Source organism: Littorina saxatilis, linkage group LG1 (genome assembly GCF_037325665.1).
Source record: "Littorina saxatilis isolate snail1 linkage group LG1, US_GU_Lsax_2.0, whole genome shotgun sequence".
Lineage (NCBI taxonomy): Eukaryota > Metazoa > Mollusca > Gastropoda > Littorinimorpha > Littorinidae > Littorina > Littorina saxatilis.
This window is the reverse complement of record NC_090245.1, coordinates 41,521,424-41,548,416: the sequence shown is the minus strand read 5'-3', so window position 1 is coordinate 41,548,416 and position 26,993 is coordinate 41,521,424. Positions and strand designations below refer to the sequence as shown.

The 26,993-nt window shown below is 41.8% G+C and overlaps 1 protein-coding gene across 1 annotated transcript; it reads right to left on the bottom strand.

Moving 5' to 3' along the window:
- Nucleotides 1-12,159: 12,159 nt before the first annotated feature.
- Nucleotides 12,160-25,121, bottom strand: LOC138974507 (membrane-associated transporter protein-like). The gene is made up of 4 exons (XM_070347251.1): nt 24,916-25,121; nt 21,936-23,212; nt 16,521-16,696; nt 12,160-14,428 (listed from the first exon to the last, which is right to left on the bottom strand). The coding sequence occupies exons 1-4, from the start codon at nt 25,119-25,121 to the stop codon at nt 14,213-14,215; spliced, it is 1,875 nt and encodes a 624-aa protein (XP_070203352.1). The 3' UTR covers nt 12,160-14,212.
- Nucleotides 25,122-26,993: the final 1,872 nt, after the last annotated feature.

Sequence of the window (26,993 nt, the reverse complement as noted above, 5' to 3'; positions counted from 1 at the left end):
CAAAACAACTGCATCCCACACAAATGCTAATTACGTTTACATCTGTTGACCGAATTACTTCATATCTGGTGTGCAGTAACTTCAGCTTATGCATGAAAAGTCCAGTCCACAAAGTAGCCAGTTTGTAGCTCAATCTGACTTTTGTTTCCAAATTTGGGGATCGACTCAACAGTACGAGGTTGGAAATTCAGCGGTAGCCATACTAACCCGATTTAAGCGCTCCAGATTGTTACCTTTGGGGTTCTTTGAAGAACCTAGTATACCCACATAAGACAAACAGTGACTTGAATACAGCTATTACAGGTAGGATCAAAGCAGTTCCTATGGAGGAATGCGTTTCTGTCATTGATGAATTTTGCTCATAATTGCGCACGTGTAACTTTACAACGAAGGGGGTTATTTTTCCAGACATTTGAGTTTAGCGAATATCTTCATAGTTGTTGAGCATGAACTTTAGTTTGTTCACAACAATTCCACAATGTTTCCAGTCTGTGTGTAAAATTGCCCGACTTAACTTTTACCTTCTCTCCAAAATGTGTTCCAAATCACATCTCCAAAATTGTCATTGACACCAACGCTTCCCTGTCTAGGGATTGCTCTGAACATAGCTGTAACTGCTTCCTTCAAGTCACCGATGATCTTTGGGTGAAGGGGATGATTTTGTATACTCAGACATTCAGATAATCTAAAAGGTAAAATTCTGGAGGGTTTAAATCAGGTAGGTGTGCCTACCGCAGACCTGTTTACCCTTTCATTTTTGGCGTAATTTATTACGATTTTCTGCAAAAAATACGCCATTCCGCTATCCGTGTCAAGACTACGATTTTCATAAATAAAAAAAATGTAAAACAAAAAAATATATTTGTGTGTGTGTGTGTGTGTGTGTGTGTGTGGTCAATTCACATGTTTGGCATTGGTTTTTTTCAATGGCAAAATGGGGTGAAAAAGCACAGGACTGACCAGAGATCATGTCTGTCTGATGAGACGCTGGAGAGCCTTATTCTAGTGGTGAAGTCTCGCCCTCACTCATTCGGCAAGCGCAAGTACAGTAGAGAAGCGCTTGACACACTGAAAAAGGCCTACTACGAGCAAAAGAAAAAGAATCAGTGATGCATGTGCTTTTGGTGTGATCTTCTTTGAAATTATGATAACTACAAAAACTGACTGATGTGTTTTGTTTGTGAATGATGGATATATGTGCATGATTGCGTTTCGCAGACACAGTTGACATGTGCGTTGTAATTGGCGACGAATGCTGGATGATTACTATTTTTGTGCCAGGATTACTATTTTTGGGGCTGAGCATTACTCCAAAACACTTCTGGGGGTAAACAGGTCTGCTACCGCTCAATGTCAAACCTCGTGCTGTTGAGTCGATTCCCGAATTTGGACACTTTTCTTCAATTTGCACAAAAGTCAGACCATTTGACCTACAGACTTTCTACTTCGAGGACTTGACTTGTCATGCATAAGCTGAAGTTACTGTACACAAAATATGAAGTAATTCGGTCAACAGGTTTAAACGTTATTAAAGGCACAGTAAGCCTCCCGTAAACCATCACAGAGCTCCCCGAGCGTCTAAATACAGTACAAGCATACTTCCATTTGAACGCTCACCGAACGGGAACATCCTGGCTGCTTTCTGTCGAGCGTGAGACATTTTCAAAGAATTTATTTTCGTAGATTTGTTCCGTTAACAACAACGGCGCCTCGTTTTTGCGCTAGACCTAACTTTTAAAATCTAAATAATAAATTGACAGCTTGTTACACAAACATTCTTTAATCATAAAAGAATTCGTTTTTCATCAAGACAAGATCAGAACAATTCGAAGTTGTGAAAGTTTAAAACAAGTCGCGTAAGGCGAAAATACAATATTTAGTCAAGTAGCTGTCGAACTCACAGAATGAAACTGAACGCAATGCAACGCAGCAAGACCGTATACTCGTGGTCCACCGCTCACGGCATAGGCAGTGAAATTGACAAGAAGAGCGGGGTAGTGGTTACGCTATGCTGCATAGCACGCTTTTCTGTACCTCTCTTCGTTTTAACTTTCTGAGCGTGTTTTTAATCCAAACATATCATATCTATATGTTTTTGGAATCAGGAACCGACAAGGAATAAGATGAAAGTGTTTTTAAAACGATTTCGAAAAAAAAATTTTGATAATAATTTTTATATATTTAATTTTCAGAGCTTGTTTTTAATCCGAATATAACATATTTATATGTTTTTGGAATCAGCAAATGATGGAGAATAAGATAAACGTAAATTTGGATCGTTTTATAAATTTTTATTTTTTTTTACAATTTTCAGATTTTTAATGACCAAAGTCATTAATTAATTTTTAAGCCACCAAGCTGAAATGCAATACCGAACCCCGGGCTTCGTCGAAGATTACTTGACCAAAATTTCAACCAATTTGGTTGAAAAATGAGGGCGTGACAGTGCCGCCTCAACTTTCACGAAAAGCCGGATATGACGTCATCAAAGACATTTATCAAAAAAATGAAAAAAACGTTCCGAGATTTCATACCCAGGAACTCTCATGTCAAATTTCATAAAGATCGGTCCAGTAGTTTAGTCTGAATCGCTCTACACACACACACACACACACAGACACACACACAGACACACACACACACGCACACACGCACATACACCACGACCCTCGTTTCGATTCCCCCTCGATGTTAAAATATTTAGTCAAAACTTGACTAAATATAAAAAGAAAAGCCCGGAAGCAGGGTCACGCAAGGGTCGTAGCAGACGACGGCCGGTTTATCAGTGCAAATCGCCGTTCCTCTCAACAGTCAAACGCCATCGCTAGAGTTCTTGTGAACCACAGCCGTTGTTTCGTGCATAAAAAAAACGTGCTATTGTAGATAAGCTCACGTCGAGTCGCATTCAAATGACTAACTATGACGACTGCATTGTGAAAAGGGAAAACTGGATCACACGGGTTCATGACGGCTCAGGGGTAAGATAAACCACGCAAAAATAAATTCTTTGAAAATTGTTCGCTCTTTACGGAGGGCACCTAGGATGTTCTCAATTGGTGAGTGTTTAAATGAAATGGTGTTTGTACTGTGTGTAAAAGCCTGACCGTATCTGTGATGGTTTACGGGAGGCTTACTCTGCCTTTAACATTTGTGTGGGTGGCATTTTTTGTGTGGGTGGCATTGTTTGTGTGCGTGGCATTATTGTGTGGGTCACCATGTACAATACACTACACCACAATACGCTACAATGCAGCACAATGTAATACTACAAATGATTGTCGTGCAATATATTTTCAAGCTTACTTTATCATCTCAATTAGAGACATGTTGTGGCTGACAACAAGACTATTTGGCACAATAAACCCAACATAATTGCAAAACACTTTGATGTATGTAACTGTGTGACACTTGTGCATTTACACATTTCGGATCTAATATGTTTAATAATGCACGCTTCAGAAAATGTTTTTAGATTATTTATGTTTGCCCTGATTATCATCGGAATATAAAACACATATGTGAATGTTATGCATGCTGCAATGATCATGAATGTTTTTGTAGTTTGGATGCTTGAAACAAAAGAATGAGATTTCTGAGTTGTTTTATGTTTTATTTCCAGTTCAGTTCGAGAGAGAGAGAGAGAGAGAGAGAGAGAGAGAGAGAGAGAGAGAGAGAGAGAGAGAGAGTGTGTGTGTGTGTGTGTGTGTGTGTGTACTTTGTTTAGAAATGGCATGTGTTTAAAGGATAGAATGTCAGCATCATGGGAAGCGATTTTGATTTGTTTAGTGTCTGTATGATAGGTATGATATATATAGATATAGATATATATGTGTGTGTGTGTACGTGTGTGTGTGTACGTGTGTGTGTGTACGTGTGTGTTTGTTTGTGTATGTGTATGCAGTGTGTGTGTGTGTGTGCGTGTGTGTGTGTGTGTGTGTGTGTGTGTGTGTTTGTGTGTGTGTGTGAAGCATTTGCAAGATAAACCAGACACTAGGATGAAATGTATGAAGCAATATCAGGTGATTTCCACACGTAAAAATTCCACTTGCTCGCCGCAGTCTTGTTCAAAACATCCCCCTCGCCATCCCCCCGGATCCCCGTCCCATAAACCCCGACGTAAACTTTCACAAGCGTGTTTCTCTTGCCACATTCCTTCGGCAAAAATGGGTAAACATGAAACATAACCAAACAACAGGAACTTGGTTATAAATATTGTCGTTTCATACATACGCCCCCTCCTACATTCCGCCCTTGAACAAAATCCACATACAAAATTCAAACAAAAATAGCAACAATGAACATTAATAAAACAAAACAACATCAACAGCAGCACAACAGATTGACCGACCGATCGTCAGACAGACGGGCAGACACACACACAGACACACACACACACACGGCGCGCACGCACGTACACACACACACACACACACACGCACACGACTGGAGCGGACGGTACCAGGCGGTGCCACGAAACAGCGCATGACGCACAACACGCATCGACATGAGTCACTGACTGTGGATGTGGTGGACCGGTCAATGTGTGATTGCGGTTTTGATTCATCAGTTGACCGATTGACCATTCCGCCTTGCACGTCAAGAGTCCTGCTTCGATGACCTGTGGGCAGACGCCTGTATGCGCGTTCAATGTTCCTGTTTTCTTCATCTTCTTCTGCGCTCATGGGCTGAAACTCCTTCGTAAACTCGTGTTTTTGCTCGGGTGGGTTTTTACGTGTATGGTCGTTTTTACCTCGCCTTTCAAGCAGCCTTTCGCCGCTTTCGGGGAATGAATTCTTGGTAGTTTTGTGTTTCTATAACCCACCGAACTCTGACATGGATTGTAGGATTTTTTTCGTGCGCTTTGATCTTGTGCTTGCGTGTAGAGACAAAGATGGATAATGCACTATGCAGGTCTGCACACACGTTGACCGGGGAGATCGGAAAATCTTCACCCTTAACCCACCAGGCGCTGCCGGGATTCGAACCCACAGCCTTCCGCTTGGGTGACCGGCGTCTTAACCACTCGGCCACTGCACCCGTCGTTCGTGTTTGATTAACGAACAACAACATGCAAGTCCAAATTATCGTCCCAGATAGTATCTGAAAGTCCCAGTCCTTCCCCATGAAAACTAACCAGTTTGGCTAACTAGTAGCTCCGATCTGACCAGAATGTAACGTTGGATAAGAACACCCCACCACTTTGACATATACCAATTATAGTTTAGTGCTCTTTTTACATTTAGTCAAGTTTTGACTAAATGTTTTAACATAGAGGGGGGAATCGAGACGAGGGTCGTGGTGAATGTGCGTGTGTGTGTGTGTGTGTGTGTGTGTGTGTGTGTGTGTGTGTGTGTGTGTGTGTGTGTGTGTCTGTCTCTGTGTGTGTGTGTGTGTGTAGAGCGATTCAGACTAAACTACTGGGCCGATCTTTATGAAATTTGACATGAGAGTTTCTGGGTATTATATCCTCAGACGTTTTTTTCATTTTTTTGATAAATGTCTTTGATGACGTCATATCTGGCTTTTCGTGAAAGTTGAGGCGGCACTGTCACGCCCTCATTTTTCAACCAAATTGGTTGAAATTTTGGTCAAGTAATCTTCGACGAAGCCCGGACTTCGGTATTGCATTTCAGCTTGGTGGCTTAAAAATTAATTAATGACTTTGGTCATTAAAAATCTGAAAATTGTAAAAATAATATTTTTTTATAAAACGATCCAAATTTACGTTCATCTTATTTTCCATCATTTGCTGATTCCAAAAACATATAAATATGTTATATTTGGATTAACAACAAGCTCTGAAAATTAAATATATAAAAATTATTATCAAAATGTTTTTTTCGAAATCAATTTAAAAACACTTTCATCTTATTCCTTCTCGGTTCCTGATTCCAAAAACATATAGATATGATATGTTTGGATTAAAAACACACTCAGAAAGTTAAAACGAAGAAAGGTACAGAAAAGCGTGCTATCCTTCTCAGCGCAACGAATACCCCGCTCTTCATGTCAATTCCACTGGCACTGCCTTTGCCACGGGCGGTGGTGACGATGCTACGAGTATACGGTCTTGCTGCGTTGCGTTGCGTTCAGTTTCATTCTGTGAGTTCGACAGCTACTTGACTAAATGTTGTATTTTCGCCTTACGCGACTTGTTTTGTGTTTGTACTTCTCCCTCTTCTCCCTCTTCCGCTTTCCTTCTTCGTTCCATGTAAACGCCAAAACTGTTAACTGGTGTATGCATGTTGTAGAAAAGTCTCCACGCAATTTTGCAACGTGTTTTTTAACCGAAGTTCAAGTTCCCCCAACAAAAGTATGGTCTTCACATGTATTGGGTCATTTAGGTCACCTACGCTAACAAGATGGCTTCAAGCTTAGGCAACGAAGGATTTGGGACGTCATCGAATGGCGATGCCGATGACGATGGCGATGGTGTCATCCGGTTGCAAACAACAGAAAACACTAAATTCTGCGTAATTACGACCATTCCGGTCTGATTTTGGGTCGGGAATTAGTTATTATTATTCTCTTCAAGCCTCTCCGTCTATAAAATAGAGCCAAAATGCGCTACGTTCACTTGCTGTACATTTCCTTCTGTAATATGACTATTCGATGACGTCCCTAAAATCCTTCGTTGCCTAAGCTAACTTTGAATAAAAAAACGCTCGCGCTGGACCCGAGTACTCTTCAGACATTCACACACACACACACACACACACACACACACACACACACACACACACAACACACACACACACACACACACACACACACACACACACACTCTCTCTTTCTCTCCCTCACTCCCTCCCTCTCTCTCTTTCTTTCTTACACACACACACACACACACACACACACACACACACACACACACACACACACACGAGTACAGACTCATGCACGTACACACACACACACACACACACACACACACACACACACACACACACACACACACACACACACACACACACAAACAGTAACAATAACACATGTGCACAAAATGAACACACACACACACACACCGCGCGAGAGAAAAAGACTACAGGGAGGCATTGACGTCAAAGACTTTCGACCGTGACGTAATTACGTCACTATTCTTGGTTTACGGTACCATTCGGCGGCTTTGCTACGAGTATGCCATAGTCTTGGTTGGCCGAGACCTTGCACCGTTCTATCAGACTGCCTGGCTGGCTGTTGCACCGCAAATTCCTCCCACCGCCAAGTCGTTTTTTTGTGGTTTATTTCGCATTTAGGTCATAGGTAACATTATGAAGTTTTAATACGATCAATCGGACCTATTATCAAGTTAGTGTATCAACTTTTGAACGAGCTGCGCCCAGTAGTTTCCCAGCAATAAGCTGTTAAGTCGAGACACACACACACACACACACACACACACACACACACACACACAGACAGACAATTAAAGTCTGCTGAGCCCTAGTACTAGCGTACTCGGGGATAAGCTGTTGCCCAAGCTAACTTTGAATAAGCTGGCGCCATCTTGTTTATGTAATTGCACTTTGGGTCTGTTGATTATGCTGGGTCACGGGGTCCTGCAAGTTGTGGCAAACGCGTGAAGTAAAAGCTGGATTTGAAGACGTTTCATGCTCTAAAAAACACACACTAGTCTTGTCTGAACCTTTTGCATCAGGATTACGTCATCAACAATGACGCTTTTTTTTTTAGAATTATCTTCTTTTATGTTCTCCGTTCAGTGATCTTGCAAATGCACGACAATGAACACGACGTGTCAGGACTCGAACCCGGATATCAAGGACATGTTTACTGACGTTGCAAACGCTTCCACACATAGTCCACCGACAGATTTATCTACACATCCAGCCGAAACAGTGTTAAACAAGTACATCATTAGTCCTGTTGCAGTGTTAGGTGTGTGTGGAAACATCGTGTGCTTACTTGTGTGGAGTGCGGAGTCACGCTTCAACCCGACAACCCTGTTCATGAAGGTCCTGGCTGTGTCGGATATATTCCTGGTTATGGAATTTCTACTCAGGAAATTGTGTTACTTAGTCCCAGCGCCGATGCTATTTTTCAGTCTCTACATCTACAGCCGTCTCGTCACGGTGCACACAACGCTAGCTCTGATCATAGTGAGATGGATCGCGGTGTATAGACCGTTTCGAATGATAACTTTGGTGTCGAAACGTCGTGCGATTGTCTGCTGTGTACTCATGCTTTGCTTTTCTTTTCTGGGGGGTTTTCCGTACGTGATCACCGCAGTCTTCTTCAGCCACGCTCGTCTCACAACGTATTACGTTGTACATGCTATGTGCATGGTTCTCCCAGTGTTGGTGCTGGTGTGTCTGAACATCAGCCTGGTGTACAAGCTTGTCTCGCACAGAAGGAAACTCTTTGTGCACAATATAAAACGTCGAGCCCACTCGTACTCGTCGACAGTCTACCACATGCTTCCCGCCGTCGTTTGCCTCAGCGTTTCCACAACCATCGCATATCCCGTCAGTTTGGTATCCATGTTGACGATCAAACCAACACACCCACATCATTGTCACTATTTCTGCGAAAACCTTCAGTACGCCGTTGGGGATTTATTGGAAGTGTTGAACTCTTCAATCAACGTGATCTTCTATATGATCTTCGTCTCTCAGTTCCGTGCGCTGCTCCTGCAGAGGATCCACTGTTGGCTGTGCCGTAGGGGGCCGTCTGTTGACATCGCATTGCAAACGACCCGCACACGGTCTGATTTTCAATCTCAGACTCACGATTGTGACACCAACATACACGCTGGCAATCAAGTTTCGACTCATTTTGAGTATCAGAATGATGAGTATGACCCTAACAGACACACTGCCAAAAAAACATCGGTTCATTTTGAGATTCAGAATGACGTCTTTAACACCAGCAAACACGCTGACAAACCAAAATCGACTGATTTTGAGTCTCAGAAAGACGACTGTGACACCAGCAAACACGCTCACAATCCATAATCGACTGATTATGAGTCTCAGAATGACAACTATGAGACCAAGAGACACTCTGACAATCGTAAATCTTTGAATCTCAGAATAACGACTATAACACCAGCAAACACGCTGACAATCAAAATTCGACTCATTTTGAGTCTCAAATAGACGACTGTAACACCAGCAAACACGCTGACAATCAAAATTCGACTCATTTTGAGTCTCAAATAGACGACTGTAACACCAGCAAACACGCTGACAATCAAAATTCGACTCATTTTGAGTCTCAAATAGACGACTGTAACACCAGCAAACACGCTGACAATCCAAAATCGACTCATTTTAGAGACCATGCCACTAGCAGTCACGCTGACAATCAAAAATCGACTGATTTCCAATCTCAGAATGACGACTACGACACCAACTTGACCAAGAGACGCCTTGCCAATCGAAAATCGACTAATTTTCAGTCTAAGAATGACGACTATGAAACCAGTAGACACACTGACAACGATGATGACAGCACCACAGCAACTCAAGACTACCCCCTTTGGAGTCAAATCAATATCACAGACGACAACATCTAGAATTGTATCGATTATCCTTTTCCCATCTGCAACGGAAATGTGGAATACATGACCAGAATATATTCCAGAAAGTATTTCATTAAGTTATTTCAAAACGTTGTCTTGCATAAGGTGATGTTTCCCCAGCACGCTTGTAGGGACCTTGACCTAGAAATCTCACATTGCAAGTTGAGATAATGAATTAGTGATTTGAAGGAATCTTGAAGTCGGGTATCATCAGCAAATGGCTGACTTGAAATCGAAAAAGAGTTAACAAAAGTAGAAAGTGGTCTTGTGTACAAAATGAAAAGAACAGGACCTGACACTGCACTGGGTGGAACACCAAATGCTACCTGAGCAGTTGATGAGGGGTGATTGTCAACTGTTACTTTCTGTGTTCTTCCCGTCAAGTACGTCTCAGACCAGGCCAGTGCTGTGCCAGAGATTCCATTGTCCACGTTTTGTCTGGACAACACCAGTGCGTGGTCGATGGTATCAAAGGCTACCGACAGATCCATCAAGGTCTAAAGAGACAGTGTACACGTGGTCGATGATATCAAAGGCTACCGACAGATCCAGCAGGGTCAAAAACGACGCCTTTCACCTGCTCACAAGGTCTGAGCAGGTCCTCACATTCAGGCTGCGGACAGGCCACAACCGAATGAACCACCACCTTTTCACCAAGTTCAGAATTGGCCAGTCAGACCAGTGCCCTTGTCAAACAGGCAGCATGACAACGGAACACCTGCTGCAGACTTGCCCACTACACGATGGCCTCAGGAGCCAGATCTGGGCGGATGCGACCACGGTGCAAGGGAAGCTCTATGGCAGTCTGGACGACCTACAGCGCGCGGCAACATTTGCGCGGAGAACCGGCGTTTCCATCTGAGTGATCGACAAGAAGAAGAAAAAGAGACAGTATACACGTGGTCGATGGTATCAAAGGCTACCGACAGATCCAGCAAGGTCAAAAGAGACAGCGTACACGTGGTCGATGATATCAAAGGCTACCGACAGATCCAGCAAGGTCAAAAGAGACAGCGTACACGTGGTCGATGGTATCAAAGGCTACCGACAGATCCAGCAAGGTCAAAAGAGACAGCGTACACGTGGTCGATGGTATCAAAGGCTACTGACAGATCCAGCAAGATCAAAAGAGACAGCGTACACGTGGTCGATGATATCAAAGGCTACCGACAGATCCAGCAAGGTCAAAAGAGACAGCGTACACGTGGTCGATGGTATCAAAGGCTACCGACAGATCCAGCAAGGTCAAAAGAGACAGTATACACGTGGTCGATGGTATCAAAGGCTACCGACAGATCCAGCAAGGTCAAAAGAGACAGTATGCACGTGGTCGATGGTGTCAAAGGCTACCGACAGATCCAGCAATGTCAAAAGAGACAGTATGCACGTGGTCGATGGTATCAAAGGCTACCGACAGATCCAGCAAGGTCAAAAGAGACAGTATGCACGTGGTCGATGGTATCAAAGGCTACCGACAGATCCAGCAAGGTCAAAAGAGACAGTATGCACGTGGTCGATGGTATCAAAGGCTACCGACAGATCCAGCAAGGTCAAAAGAGACAGTATGCACGTGGTCGATGGTATCAAAGGCTACCGACAGATCCAGCAAGGTCAAAAGAGACAGTATACACGTGGTCGATGGTGTCAAAGGCTACCGACAGATCCAGCAAGGTCAAAAGAGGCAGTATACACGTGGTCGATGGTATCAAAGGCTACCGACAGATCCAGCAAGGTCAAAAGAGACAGTATACACGTGGTCGATGGTGTCAAAGGCTACCGACAGATCCAGCAAGGTCAAAAGAGACAGTATACACGTGGTCGATGGTGTCAAAGGCTACCGACAGATCCAGCAAGGTCAAAAGAGACAGCGTACACGTGGTCGATGGTATCAAAGGCTACCGACAGACCCAGCAAGGTCTAAAGAGACAGTATACACGTGGTCGATGCTATCAAAGGCTACCGACAGATCCAGCAAGGTCAAAAGAGACAGCGTACACGTGGTCGATGGTATCAAAGGCTACCGACAGATCCAGAAATGTCAAAAGAGACACTGTACAGCTAATAAAGGGCGACCAAGATGTCATTCATAATCTTGACTATGGCTGTTCCAGTGCTGTGGAACGGTCGCGGTTGTGTCCGTGTATGTTTGTCAGATGGTCTTACACTACTTTAGACACTCGAGATTTAACTCTATGCATTGTTAGTATGCTGCCTTCAGCCATGTTTTATTGCCTGATGTGCCCGCACTCTTGCAAAGTAGAGTGGTACCATAAAAGTGTCTTATTGCCGAAATCGTACAATTTAGCAGTCGCTAAGCTGACTTAGACACACCCAGCACGCTAAAAGAATTCAAGTATGTGAATAAATTTTGTAAATCTGGTTTCTCTACAATTTGGAACAAAAGGGGTAGATTTGAAACCAGACGATAGTTCTCCAGCTGATTTGGAATTATACCAAAAGAAGTAATATACAGGTCAAATACAAGTATAACTAAAAAAGAAACAAACATACATGCTATCACAAAAACATGTAAACATGTCAAATACAGATGTAACGATGACAAAACAAAACAGAAACACAGACAGAAAGAGAAACACAAACACAAACACACACACAGACTCATTCTCTCGCTTTATTTGGTAAAAGAGATTACAAATCGGCCATCCCTTCCCACACACACGCACATACACACACCCACACAATCACACACAATCACACACACTCGCACACCATAACTCACACACATGTGGAAGTCATTGTATGCGTGTGTGTGCGAGTGAGTGTGCGAGCGCGTGTGAGTACTGTTGTTAGTTTATCATTGGTTTTTTTTTCCTTTGGTTTTTTTTTCCTTTTATTGTTACATGCTTGTCTACCATAATTTACCATTATCATTTTGACATTATTTCAAATTTGTTATATTAAAATCGTCCGCCAAATTTCATTTGCTTTTAAGAGTACGCTCATAAGCCTAGCTTGTTGTGCTCCATGTTCCTTATTTCATGTATGCGGTAATAGTACCAATGGAATTTATTGAATAAACTTGTTTAAACCACTAACACATACACACTCGCTCACAAACATCCTAAACTGCTGGCTATAACGGTAACCGCCGTTATGTAAACCATGTTCTTTTTCTATTTAATAATTTATTGACAGAAAAAAGGATTCATCACATACGTTCGCACGACCGTGGTACTGCATACAATTCATGATTCATTAAGTAATATGATACCAGCGCAAACATGTCATTTGTCAAGATTTAATTATCAATTCAACTGTCACAAAACAAGTCACGATATGTACCTTAGTAATAAAGTGGATCGATCGAAACAGATGCTAATATCACAAAATGATACATTACAAAAACGGCGAAAGAGACACAGAACACACTCTGGGACACATTTAAACAGACAGACAGACGAACACACACACACACACACACACACACACACACACACACACACATACACACACACACACACACACACACATCCCCTTAAGTTTAGAAACTATAGCAACATTACTTTCATATCTAGCAACTCATTTATATTGTTTTACTTTCAACGCCCACCCGTATACACCCCTTGTTTTCAGATTATTGAAGTTCTCCCTCTCTGCCTACAATGTATCTTCCTTCCTATGCAAACAGTTGGCTGCAACACCACATAATTATGCTCCCACTGAGACAAAAAAAATAAAAGAATAACAGCATGGGTGCGTTTTCTGCAGAGTCGGATTTATCTTTTATCTATTTGACAGAACTGTTTTCGTTCGTGATACCTATATTAACTGTAAACAAGTCGCGTGAAGCGATATAAAAACATTTAGTCAAGAACAACACCGCAAACCAATCATCGCCGAGACTACACTCAGATAGTCTCGGCTAAGCATATACCGAAGACCGAAACGGGTCACGCTCGCCGCCACGAAGCATGCGTCCGTAGTACTTACTGAACCTCTTTTCTTCCATTCTGAGCACATCTGTAGAGTAAACATGACATATCTATATATTTTTGAATTTAGGAGAAGATGAGGAATACAATGCAATCAATATTAAATGTGTTTGCGAAAAATCGATTTTAATGACAACTTTAATGAGCAAACTCATTAATTAATTTTTAAGCCTCCACGCTGAAATGCAATATCAAAGTCCGGGCTTCGTCGAAGATTACTTGACAAAAATTCCAACCAATTTGCTTAAAAAATGAAGGCGTGACGGTGCAGCCTCAACTTTCACAAACAGCCGGATATGACGTCATCAAAGACATTTATCGAAAAAAAGAAAACAACGTGTGGGGAAATCATACCCAGGAACTTTCATGTGAAGTTTCATGAAGATCGGTCCAATAGTTTTCTCTGAATCGCTCCACACACACACACACACACACACACACACACACACACACACACACACAACACACACACACACACACACATACATACACCACACCCTCGTCTCGATTCCCCGTCTATGTTAAAACATTTAGTCAAAACTTGACTAAATGTACAAACAGTTAAACAGTTTATTTTATTGACAATATGAAGGAATCATTCTCAGATACAATGTAAAAGCCTTGACAGATCGGTGGTGGCAAAATTATACCAAGCGATCTTTTACACGGGCAGACAGGCAAATTTTAACTATCACACGAATAAAACAGACTTCACTTTTCATGAAAATTGTACAAAAAACGTAGAAACGATCCCCAAAGCACAGGAAACGGCGGCAAAAAAGATGGGCGCTCCCGGATATCCGGTGACTTCCATGAGTGGCCCCATAATGAGGCTGACCAGGACGTAGCTGGCAGGAATCATGGCGGTGATGGCGGCCATACTGGAACCACTGCTAGAAGAGCTGGATCCATCTTCGCCATTTTCTTTGGAATCCTTCAGGCGGAGAGAGAAGAGAAGCAAAAAGAAATCAGGGTACTCGATCTTAGCAGAACAATGGTGACTGCGCGTGAGAGCGAGAAACAAAAAGACCAACAAATTCAGTTCACACGTGTAAAACGAAGTTTGTGCTTTGTTATCCGTATCGTCTTCGTTTAACACGAGAGTACAGTATTTGTTGGTCTTTTTACATTTAGTCAAGTTTTGACTAAATGTTTTAACATAGAGGGGGAATCGAGACGAGGGTCGTGGTGTGTGTGTGTGTGTGTGTGTGTGTGTGTGTGTGTGTGTGTGTGTGTGTGGGTAGAGCGATTCAGAGTAAACCACTGGACCGATCTTTATGACATTTTACATGAGAGTTTTTTCATTTTTTCGATAAATGTCTTTGATGACGTCATATCTGGATTTTTGTAAAAGTTGAGGCGGCACTGTCACACCCTCATTTTTCAATAAAATTGATTGAAATTTTGGCCAAGCAATCTTCGACAAAGGCCGGACTTCTGGTATTGCATTTCAGCTTGGAGGCTTACAAATCAATTAATGACTTTGGTCATTAAAAATCTGAAAATTGTAATTAAAATTATTTTTTTATAAAACGATCCAAAAACAATTTTATCTTATTTGTCATCATTGTCTGATTTCAAAAACATATAAATATGTTATATTCACATTAAAAACAAGCTCTGAAAATTAAAAATATAAAAATTATGATTAAAATCAAATTTCCGAAATCGATTTAAAAACAATTTCATCTTATTCCTTGTCCGTTCCCGATTCCAAAAACACGTGGGTACAGTATTTGTTGGTCTTTTTACATTTAGTCAAGTTTTGACTAAATGTTTTAACATAGAGGGGGAATCGAGACGAGGGTCGTGGTGTATCTGTGTGTGTGTGTGTGTGTGTGTGTGTGTGTGTGTGAGTGTGTGTGTGTGTGTGTGTGTGTGTGTGTGTGTGTGTGTGTGTGTGTGTGTGTGTGTGTGTGTGTGTGCGTGTAGAACGATTCAGAGAAAACTACTGGACCGATCTGAGTTCCTGGGTATTATATCCTCAGACATTTATTTTCATTTTTTCGATAAATATCTTTGATGACGTCATATCCGGCTTTTAGTGAAAGTTGAGGCCGCACTGTCACTGATTGAAATTTTGGTAAAGCAATCTTCGACAAAGTTCGGACTATGGGATTGCATTTCAGCTTGGAAGCTTAAAAAATTAGTTAATGAGTTTGCTAATTAAATTTGTCATTAAAATCGAATTTTTCAATACAGATTAAAAAAGGATCGCATTGTATTCTTCACCTTCTCCTGAATTCAAAAATATATAGATATGTTATGTTTACTCTAAAAATGTGCTCAGAATGGAAGAAAAAAGGTTAAGTAAGTAGTACGGTCGCATGCTTCGCGGAGACGAGCGTGACCCGCCTCAGTCTTTGGGTTAGCCGAGACTATCTGGAGGTAGTCTCGGCGATGACTGTTTTTTTGGTTATTGATCTTTATAGTTTGATAACGACTGACTAAATGTTTTTATATCGCTTCACGCGACTTGTTTTTCATTCGATTTAGCTGGAACTTCAGCGTTGTAAATTCAGGTTCTTTGATTATGATTTAGAACTTTTTATTACTCTTATTTGTATGATTCTCTAGTGAATATGACATGGTTTTAATTGTCTAAGGACAGGTTCTTAGACAAGACAGTATGCCTTACACCTTTATCCTCTCTGTCTGTCTGTCTGTCTGTCTGTCTGTCTCTGTCTGTCTGTCTGTCTGTCTGTCTGTCTGTCTGTCTGCCTCTCTCTCTCTCTCTCTCTCTCTCTCTCTCTCTCTCTCCATCATTAAAGAATAAAGAATTGTCATTGTCATTGTCATTGTCATTGTCATTCGTACTTGTAAACGATCGCACAGTTTTCTTGTTCTTCTCTTGTCTTCTTCCATGCATTTTCGCCGTACAAACGCACGCGCCGACCCCCTACCCCCCCCCCCCCCCTCTCAACCTCCCCCTCCCCTCACCCACCCCCACCCCCACGGGACCCCCACACGCGCCCCGAATCACGAACACAGCCAAAAACAAAACGCACTTATCTTTCGAGTCTTACCTGTTGTTGCGAGTGGTAGTTGTTGGAGAGAATGAAAGGGATGGTGTAGACAGCGGAGCGGAACACAGCCATGGCAGCAGCGTTCACGAAGAAGACGATCAAGCTGTCTGTGAGAGCCAGGGCTAGCGTCACTACACAGCAAAACACGCTGGCTGCAAGGTACTCCGCTCTCATCCCTGGAACCAGTCAAGAAAGATAGAATGAATAAATGAATGAATGGATGAATGACTGAATGAATGAATGAATATCAGCTTTAAGAGATAACACCATTAAGGTGTGTGGGTGAGCCAGTGTTAGCATCACTACACAGCAAAACACGCTGGCTGCAAGGTACTCCGCTCTCACCCCTGGCACCAGACAAGAACATTACAATGAATGAATGAATCGAATGACTGAATGAATATCAGAGATAACACCACCAAGGTGTGTGAGAGAGCCAGTGTTAGCATCATCACAGCAAAACACGCTGGCTGCAAGGTACTCCGCTCTCATTCCTGGCACCAGTCAAGAAAGATAGAATGAATAAACGAATGAATGAATATCAGAGATAACACCACCAAGGTGTGTGAGAGAGCCAGTGTTAGCATCATCACACAAAACAATACGGTGGATCCCAGGTACTCTGCTCTCATCCCTGGCACCAGTCAAGAACAATAGAATGAATGAATGAATGAATGAATGAATATCAGAGATAACACCACCAAGGTGTGTGAGAGAGCCAGTGTTAGCATCATCACACAAAATAATACGGTGGATCCAAGGAACTCTGCTCGTATCCCTGGGACCAGTCAAGAAAGATAAAAACAATGAATGAATAAATGAATGAATATCAGCGTTATGAGATAACACCTACAAGATGTGTGGGAGAGCCAGTGGCAGGTTTCACAATCTTCAATCACAGACTTCCTTTTTTTTCAACAAAATCAATCTTGACAGAGACCTTTGAAATAATGTTTTTATTAAAGCCTTACATCCTCCTGGATGGAATCAAGACAAAAACTTGTATGCAGACGCATTCTTGTCGACATAATGTGATATCTTGTTACAGTACTCTATCAAACAAAGGGATAGACTTAAACAGAATTGGATAACCATTTATTCAAAGAATATTGTCCAGAGGCTTTAATAAAGTAAGCAATAACAATGCAAGCAAAATATCATTTCCGAGCTCAGTGAAAAAAGCAGCAAATAAGGACTAATTATGGGAATTCCGTTCTTCTGAACTGCTATTTCGCTGTGATGCACGTCATGAGCATACCTTCAAAAAGTAACAATGTTAATTGCACTCCATTTCTCTTTTTTTTTTTAAAGTAGAATCATTGACCAATGAAAATAAAACGATCTTGGAAAAAAAGTTGCATATTCTTAGAAATAAATACCTGAAAATGTAACCCTACCCTCTAAATGGTGACATCATGACAGCGAAAAAAATACCGAACAAGTCATGTGAAGCGATAATAAAACATTAAGTTGATTTGAAACTAAAAGATCAACATTGGAACCAGGGACGAGTCATTAACAATGCTAGTGAGATTTGGCTAGCCGAAAGCAGAAGACCGAGACGGGTTGCCTCTGCGATGCATATGAACAAAAAAGGCGATTTTTCTCATTTGAGCAGATTTTCACACTAAGCATGACATATCTGTTTATACATTGGGATCCAGGAAATCGAAAGGATACAATACAATGACTTTTGAATCTGTAATCAAAAGTGTTATTATTATTTGCAATTTTTAGAATGTTATGTAACAAATTTAATAATACAATTCTGAACTTACATAACTTGACGAAATGTAAAACAAGTCGCGTGAAGCGATATATAAACCTGTAGTCAATCTATAGGCATCAAATTGAAAGATAAACTCAAAAAAACAGTCATCGGCGAGACTAAATTCAGATAGTCTTGGTTAACCATACCCGAAAACCGTCACGGGTCACACTCGTCTCCGCGAAGCATACTCCACCTGTTTTCTTTAATTCTGAACGCGTTTTTAAAGTAAACATTACATATGTATATATATTTTAAATCAGAAAAAGATAAGAAGTACAATGCAGTAATGTTTGAATCTGTAATGAAATATTTGTTATTGATGACAATTTAATGAGCGAACTTATTCGCTTATTTTCAAGCTACATAGCTCTAATGCAATATCAAAGTCCCGACTGAGTCAAAGATTACTTGACAGTTCCGCCCCAACTATCACAAAAACAGAAAAGATGTCCTCAAAGACTGTGGCAGAGTACCTTAACGCAGTCCTAGTATATCCACTACAGACTGAACTGTGGCATAGTACCTGGACGCAGTCCCAGTATATCCACTACAAACTGATCTGTGACATAGTACCTGGACGCTATCCCAGTATATCCACTACAGACTGAACTGTGATATAGTACCTGGACGCTGTCCCAGTATATATCCACTACAGGCTGAACTGTGGCATAGTAATTGGACGCTGTGTCAGTATATCTACTACAGGCTGAACTGTGGCATAGTACCTGGACGCTGTCCCAGCCCACTGCAGACTGAACCTTAATTGGCACAAGAATCAGAGACGAAGAGGTAACCTTAGCCAATGGTGAAAAGGTGGTTAACAACAACCAAGAGCTGTTCTCTGATTCTGAGTCTTGCCATTTCCACTTGAACATCAGCGCACACTTTGATCTTTTTTTAAAATCCAAGTTGAGGAGATGCAGACCATCGAGAGTGTTGGCCCTACTTAGAGCAAGATGAGATCATTACACCCTAAAAGTGTGCACAGTTTTAGAGGTCTAGCTTGAAAAACATCAGAGATAACCCCAACGTTAAGGTTTTTTGTCTACGTACATGGGGATGGACACATGTGAATCCTAATACTCACCATTACATAGGTGAGTCAAAAACACTGCCCTAAAGTTTGGCATTTGGAAAGTTAAAACAAGTCGCGTAAGGCGAAATTACTACATTTAGTCAAGCTGTGGAACTCACAGAATGAAACTGAACGCACTGCATTATTTCACAATGACCGTAGTCCACCGCTCGTGCAAAAGGCAGTGAAATTAACGAGCCTGTTTAGTGCGGTAGTGGTTGCGCTGTGCTACATAGCACGCTTTTCTGTACGCTTCATTTTAACTTTCTGAGCGTGTTTTTAATCCAAACATATCATCTATATCTATATAGGGCTTGTGTGTGTCTGTCTGTCTGTCTGTCTGTCACTTCGCGATGCACGGCCAAAGTTCTCGATGGATCTGCTTCAAATTTGGTGGGCATATTCAGGTAGACCCCGGACACAATCTGGTCGATGACAATTTTCAACACGTGCTCTAAGCGCGGCGCGGTGAACCGATTTTGGTTTTTCTGTAGATCCATTTCCAGTAACTCTTCCTTATCTTCTCCAGTGTTTTGCGCGTTTATCTTCCTTCCTTCGTGTGGCGTCAATCACGTCAACACGTGCTCTAAGCTGGCTAAGCCGGCGAACCGCCACGCCTGCATACTCCGTCTCGCGATCATTCCGGCGAAGCAGGTGCGAACCGCAACGCTGCATACTCCGTCTCGCGATTCACCCGACGAAGCGGGTAATCATCTAGTATCTATATGTTTTTGGAATCAGGAACCGACAAGAAATAAGATGAAAGTGTTTTTAACTTGATTTCGTAAATTTTATTTTAATCATAATTTTTATATTTTTAATTTTCAGAGCTTGTTTTTAATCCAAATATAACATATTTATATGTTTTTGGAATCAGAAAATGATGAAGAATAAGATAAACGTAATTTAGGATCATTTTATAAAAAAATTATTTTATTACAATTTTCAGATTTTTAATGACCAAAGTCATTAATCAATTTTTAAGCCTCCAAGCTAAAATGCAATACCAAAGTCCGACCTTCGTCGAAGATTGCTTGGCCCAAATTTCTATCAATTTGATTGAAAAATGAGGGTGTGACAGTGCCGCCTCAATTTTTACAAAAAGCCGGATATGACGTCATCAAAGACATTTATCGAAAAAATGTAAAAAGTATCTGGGGATATCATTCCCAGGAACTCTCATGTAAAATTTCATAAAAGATCGGTCCTATATGATCGTGACTGGCTGTCTTTCCAAGTTGGAACGTTTTCAATCTGCTGTCTGACGTCATCAAAGTGTTGAAAAACGTACGGCGATGTCTATAAAACTCTCACTTGACCACAACATTCACAATGCCGTGCATTCAAGGATTGAAAAAAACACTGGCGTTGATCAGACACAGTCATTGAATGTTGTTATTTTACACATGAATCTGCTTAAAATTTGGTAAGAAATGACCGTCAATCTAGTAGTGCCGGGCGGTCGTGAGAATTCAAGATTTTCAGAGACAGACAGTAAATAACGTGTTCTGAAATGAACACATGCCGAAAAATTCTTTAGTCAGCCAGTTGATCATCTGCCTGACAACGGATAGGAAGTGTAAAATTGGTCGCATCATGACAATTTGCTGTGTATGGCGGTTATAACAGACGATTTGTCTGCAGGGCGGTCGTGAGAAAAAATGAGACGGACACCTTGCCCGAGTGACAAAATGACCAAGCGCAAGTAGAATAAGCCGTAGTTAGCCTTTCAAAACCATTTCATGTCGTGATTTGATGGAAATTCCTACTTATTAAAAGCATTTTACGTCCAAACCTTTTGACAGCCATTCAAACTGAACAGATTTGTAATTAATGTTTTTGAGACGGACACATTTAGAAAAAAGACCGTTTACTTCGCATGCGATTGTATCGAATAAATATAAACACATTCATTGTTTTTTTTAACTAAGTGTGTTCATCTATCTCTGTTCTTTGGTTTCTAATGTACTTTTAACTGGATTTCTTTGTGTGTTTTTGTACTGGTGCCTTTGTCTATTGCAATGTGGCTAAAAAGGGAAATCGTGTCCGTCTCATTTCTCACGACCGACCTACCTCTTTCGCAGGTGGGGAATACAAACTTGACTTGAATTTGATCAAAGTTTATTTTTCATATGTAAATTCCGAGGACATTCGACATAGACCAGTGAAAATTCACGACTAAGCAAAACGAAACGTTTTATTTAATATCAAAGTCAGGGACATACCCGACTCTGAAGACCGTGAAACCTGTCCAGTGTTAGCATCATCACACGAAATAATACGCTGGCTCCCACGTACTCTGCTCTCATCCCTGGCACCAGTCAAGAAAGATACAAAGAAAGAATGAATGAATGAGAACTGTTGAATTAATCGAAGAACGAATCAACATCAACACAAACGGTCGAAACATTCAATAAGCAAGTAAATGAAAAGATTTTCTTGGGTCGTGAGGAAAATATTGTTCGTCGGGGACCAAGAAACTGTTAAATTGTGTTTTTACAACAACAATAACAACAAACAACAACAACAACAAAGAACACAGCATCATTACAACAGTATAATTACTCACCAATCTTTTTCAGAATTTTGTTTTGAAGGAAGTTGAAAGCGACGAACAGGCAGTAGAACGTCAGCATTCCCAATGACGCCATATGCTCGCCTTCAACGTACTTCCGGTAAGAGTCACTGCCTACGTCACCGCGAGAATCTCCTCCGTATATCACCTCTCCTACGTAATTAGTGACGTAGACAAAATATGCGTAGTTCGTGCTAAGGCCCAGAAAGGTCATAGTGCAGAGAAGCACTTTTTTCTTCAGGGATTTCCAGTTGCGGCAAGAGTTTTTCTTCGACTGAAGAATAAGACGGGACTTTTCATCATGCTGGTACTCCTGCCCTTGATAAATCGCTGTTGACGCTGCATCGAGGTTTTGGTCTGGTTTCGGTAGCTCATTCTCTTGATCAGCCGCACCAACCATAATAGATTCATAAATCGAGGAGGAAAGAGTGTCTTTATTTTCATCGGTGGAAGATTCAGAGCTCGTCGGTTCCACCTGGTTTGCCATTATGGCTCTCTCTGAGCCAGTCAAAAGCGAGCAAGAACCCAGAACCACCAGGAGCAGCCAGAGGAGTGCTGTCTGCGCAAAACACTGAGCGATGCCTGTGTCCAGGACAGTGTCCGTCCCTGCGGGGAACAGTGACGACAGATTCACGAATCCCAGCAGTGACGTCATGCAGCCACCCACGGCACCAATCAGCGTGCCCATGACGAAGACGTCATCATGCTGCGAGGATGACGTCACGGCGATCATGTAGACCTTGACGGTGGACATGCTAGCGTCATAGCCGTGATCCATCAGCACAAATCCTGCGATGCCGAGGATGCCCACAACTGGAATGTAAACGGCAGAGTCGGAAGAACTATTATCCATCGAGTTTGAAGCCGGGTCTGGAGAGACCGCAGAAGCCGTAGAGGCTGGAAAGAATGAACTCTCTGTGATTTCAAAGACAGAAGTGGAATATGAATTGACGGTTGATGGAATAGAATCGCTTTTTGTCTCTGCAGATTGTGGACTGGTCGCTTGGATGGAAGTGTTGAAATTGTCACGCCTTGTACTAGTAGGATAGCCTTCGTCAGCTGAAGCGGAGCTTCTGTAATCACGCAAGAACGGTTCCACCGTGTTGATCTGCGGTAGGGCTGTATCGTTTGGCGTCTGGTTGGCATCGATGGGCTTGCTGTATAGCGAGGTCAAGTTGACCCCGAAGAGGATGGTGGTACCCACTATACACACGGTCAAAGTCAGTAGAGCGTAAGGGCGCTTCTGACCACAGCAATTGTTGCTGGTAAACCTGAAACATAGATACAGCCAAACTCCCCTCTTAAGACCCCTCGGATTTAGGACTTCTCCCCTTTTAATACCACCCCCCCCCCCCCTCCATCCGAATTTAGGAATCGCCCCTGATTCAAGACCCCACCCCCCCCCCCTACTAAGACAAATAAACAAACATAAAACGTACACACCTTTTATCTTTCTTTCTTTCTTTCTTTCTTTCTTTCTTTCCTCCCACGTTCCTTCTTTATATTATTCCGTTCTTTCTTCTTTTCTTCATACGTCTCTTCTTTTTCGGGGCCTGGTAGCTCAGTTGGTAGAGTACTGGACACGGGTCAACTTTAGGTACTGACTCAGAAATGGTATCCATGGCCAACCCCCGTGTCACCGCTGTGGCACGTTAAAGGCATCTGTCCTTCTTCTAGAAGCGCACGTGGCTGATTACACCCAAACACTTGGGTAGCGCGACTCTCGTTGCTCACTAGCTCTCTACTTTTTCTTAGCAATGGGATGATAAAGTAATATAGCTATTCTGATGGACACGTGGCGGAATTCGGGGGCTGTGATTGGATGGTCTCTTCCGATCATCAAAGCATAATGCCACGGAAGTCGGCCATTTTTGCCAATATCCAAAAGCATATTGACAATAACAAAGACGCATGGTTCCGGTTTACCCATCTGAACCACACGATGTTTCAATTCGGACAACAGCACACACTGACAACTTGAAATTCTTCTCGGGAATGTTTTTCAGCTTTACAAATGTCGATAGCATACCCTTTTCTGCTAACTTCCTGATGAAACAGGACTAAACCAATTATTTTCTGTCCCTAAACACCACAAAATGCCCAAAGTCGAAAAATGTAGTACAAACAGGGGAGTAAAACGGAACAGCCGTTTTTGTGTGCCTGTGTGAGCTAAGTTGCCGACTGACACAAACTTTCGCATTCGGCTTTTCTTATCTCGTAACTCCACACTAAATACCCCAATTCCCCTCTGAAGTATTGATGTTCAACCCATGGCACTAACATTCATGTAGTCGTTTATAACTGAGGTTGAAAAATTCGCTTCATGACGAGACAAGTATAACTGATGCCATTCACCAAACTGAAAACTTCGCTGCCGTCTGTTCGCGTTGTGCGGATAAGCTGTTCTCTTCTCCTCCCCTTGTTGCATCCTAGTTCTTCAGTTGTTTCTAGTTTTCCGTTGATGTTGTGTTTTGGTCTTCTTAATAAGTAGTCTCGTTCAAAATTAAAAAAAACCTCAAACTTCTTTTTGTTGTATACGAATGAACTAATAAAAAGCTGTTTAACAGCTGTGTTGTCAAATCGAGTTTTTTTTTCAAAGTCAGTGTGGCGCCTGCGCAAAACTAATGCGCATAAGAAACGGCGTCTGCTATCAAAACCTGAGATCAACGCATCGACGCAAAAACTGTCATTTTGTAAGTTTGGAACAACAAATCAAGGTCAGAACAGCTAAATAATCGCTATTGTATTTTCAGCGTAGCAATAGGGTCTTCGACTCGTCGTCATTTTTACTTGTCTCGTCTAAATATCGGACCCTATTGCTACGCTAAAAACACAATAGCTGTTAATGTAAATAAAAATGAAAAAAATCAAATAAAATGTAATTTCTTCCTTTCTCCCTTCCTTCCTTCTTTCCTCCCTTATTACCCTCGAAAAATAAAGAGTTGTCATTATCGTTGTCATTGTCTTCTCTCACCTGTCACTTGCCCATCCCAGGAAAGGAATGACGAAGACGCCGATGAAGCTTGAGATGGTTCCAGGGAGAGATACAAACGCCAAAGGAACACCTAACCGTTGCAGCACAGACACCATGAAAATCTCCTCGAAGCTGATGTACGATTCCAGGGCCAACATCACCAGACACAGCTGCACACGGCGCCGTAAAGAAAACGTTGCTGTCATGGTGCTGTGACAGCAATGTCCATTCACTAGTCTTTGATCCCTTTCTCTTGGAAAAAGACTGGTAGCTTTGGCCGGCAGGTGGTCAGATATACATCTGCAACTTTATGGCCAAGCAGGGTGCAGCCTTCCGGAGGACTTTCTTGTGTTAATCTGAGAGATTTGTTTGGATCTGTGATTCTGAAACAGTTCAGAAATCAGGGATTCGGTATCAAAAGCAATTTCTTCGGCAAGTTTAATAAAATGGTCACCAGAGTTTCGGTAGTTTTCCGAAGTTGCAGGCAGTCCAAGGTGACTACCCCCCCCCCCCCCCCCAATTATGCCTAAAGTACGGCAACATGTGTGGCCATTTGAACTAAATGTTGGCGTATGTTACGCGTGATTGTTCTGAAAAGTGACTATTACATGATTGTTCTGAAAGTCTACTATTTATTTCATCGTAAACATGTAAGCCCTCATACGTGATTGTTCTGAAAGCTTACTAATTTACATGATTGTTCTGAAACTCTACTAAAGGTAAACTTGCTTCACCCGTGAAATGTTGTCAGATATGGAACAATATGTATACCCCAGCCCAACGAAGTTGGACGGGGATATACTGGATTCACTTTGTCCGTCTGTCTGTGTGTATGTCTGTATGTAAATGGAACAATATTTTGATAAATTACAGTACTCCCCGGTTAACGTCACTACCGTTTAAGGTCACACCTTTGATAACATCAATCAGGGTGTTGGTCCCGACCTAAAGCCTTCTTTGTATGACTAAGAAAACCTCGCTTAGCGTGACCTCGGATACGGGAACACCTCTTTTTAGGTGACCCCCCGTTCTGGTCTCTAAATGCAGAGGACCACCGCTTAAGATCAAGCGAAACTGAAACGGAAAAAAATCTCCCAATTTTGCGGCCTTGACCACAGGAGCTTGTATCCAACCACCGGTCCATAATTATTTACTCCTGCATGCTTATTATTTACTGCTGCATGCTTACCCTTACTACTACCATAGACCTATATAGGTCCCTGCTGCTACTATTTATTAGTAAATGAATAATAATAAGTAGTAAACAGTAGTAGTAGACTGTATGGAATAATGAGTAAATAAATGGAATAAGAAGTAAATAATTATCGACCGGTGGTTGGATACAAGCTCCTGTGGCCTTGACAGAGGTTTTTTTCTCCATATGTGACCCTCCCCCTCGGAATGAGTCGCATGTCACCTTTGCATGATTTTTAATATTTTTACATTTTCTAAAAGAGATTTTGAAACTCTATCCAGTGGTGAAATCCGTTTTAGAAAAGAGCGAAAACTTTTTGAGTTATAAGCCTGTGTCTATGGTGATCCTCACACTGATACCTTACACCCCCGGACGTATATATATAGTCAGTCGGCTAAGGACCGTTTTGGTTACTTTTTGGCGTCACGTTACGTCTCAATAGCACAACGTGTCGATATCCCTATTTTGTGAAAAACCAATGTACTGTAACGCTACGTGTCAATACGGCGGTACGTGTCGATAGCGCTACGTGACAATAGCAGTACTACTAAACTGCAGACACTTCGCTTTGCCCTGTGTGCATATGTATTTATATTGTATTTAAATATTGTATATATGACATTAGAGTTTCTTAATTTCTCTTATCAGAAGAATGAATGAACGAAAACAACTACGGCGAAACTACCTGAATGTTCCAGAACCCAAGGGAGGTAACTCTTGCTTTGTATCCATGTAAAGGAGGTGACTCTTCTTATGAGAGCATACATTATCTTTCTTATTGGGTGTTGAGAGTTGAAGTTCTGGTTCTGCTGCTCCATAGAATTTGTCCGAAAATAACTGTGTTAGGGGTGGCATAGTAAGAGCCCCTTTTAGTGACCAAAGC

What these genes read in the sequence shown, in the direction of transcription:
- LOC138974507 (XM_070347251.1), bottom strand. Translation starts at nt 25,121, where the DNA reads ATGACAGCAACGTTTTCTTTACGGCGCCGTGTGCAGCTGTGTCTGGTG. An exon ending in CTGGGATGGGCAAGTGACAG is followed by an intron (nt 23,213 to 24,915) that starts GTGAGAGAAGAC and finishes TCTATGTTTCAG; the next exon opens with GTTTACCAGCAACAATTGCT. An exon ending in ACTACCACTCGCAACAACAG is followed by an intron (nt 14,429 to 16,520) that starts GTAAGACTCGAA and finishes CTCCGCCTGAAG; the next exon opens with GATTCCAAAGAAAATGGCGA.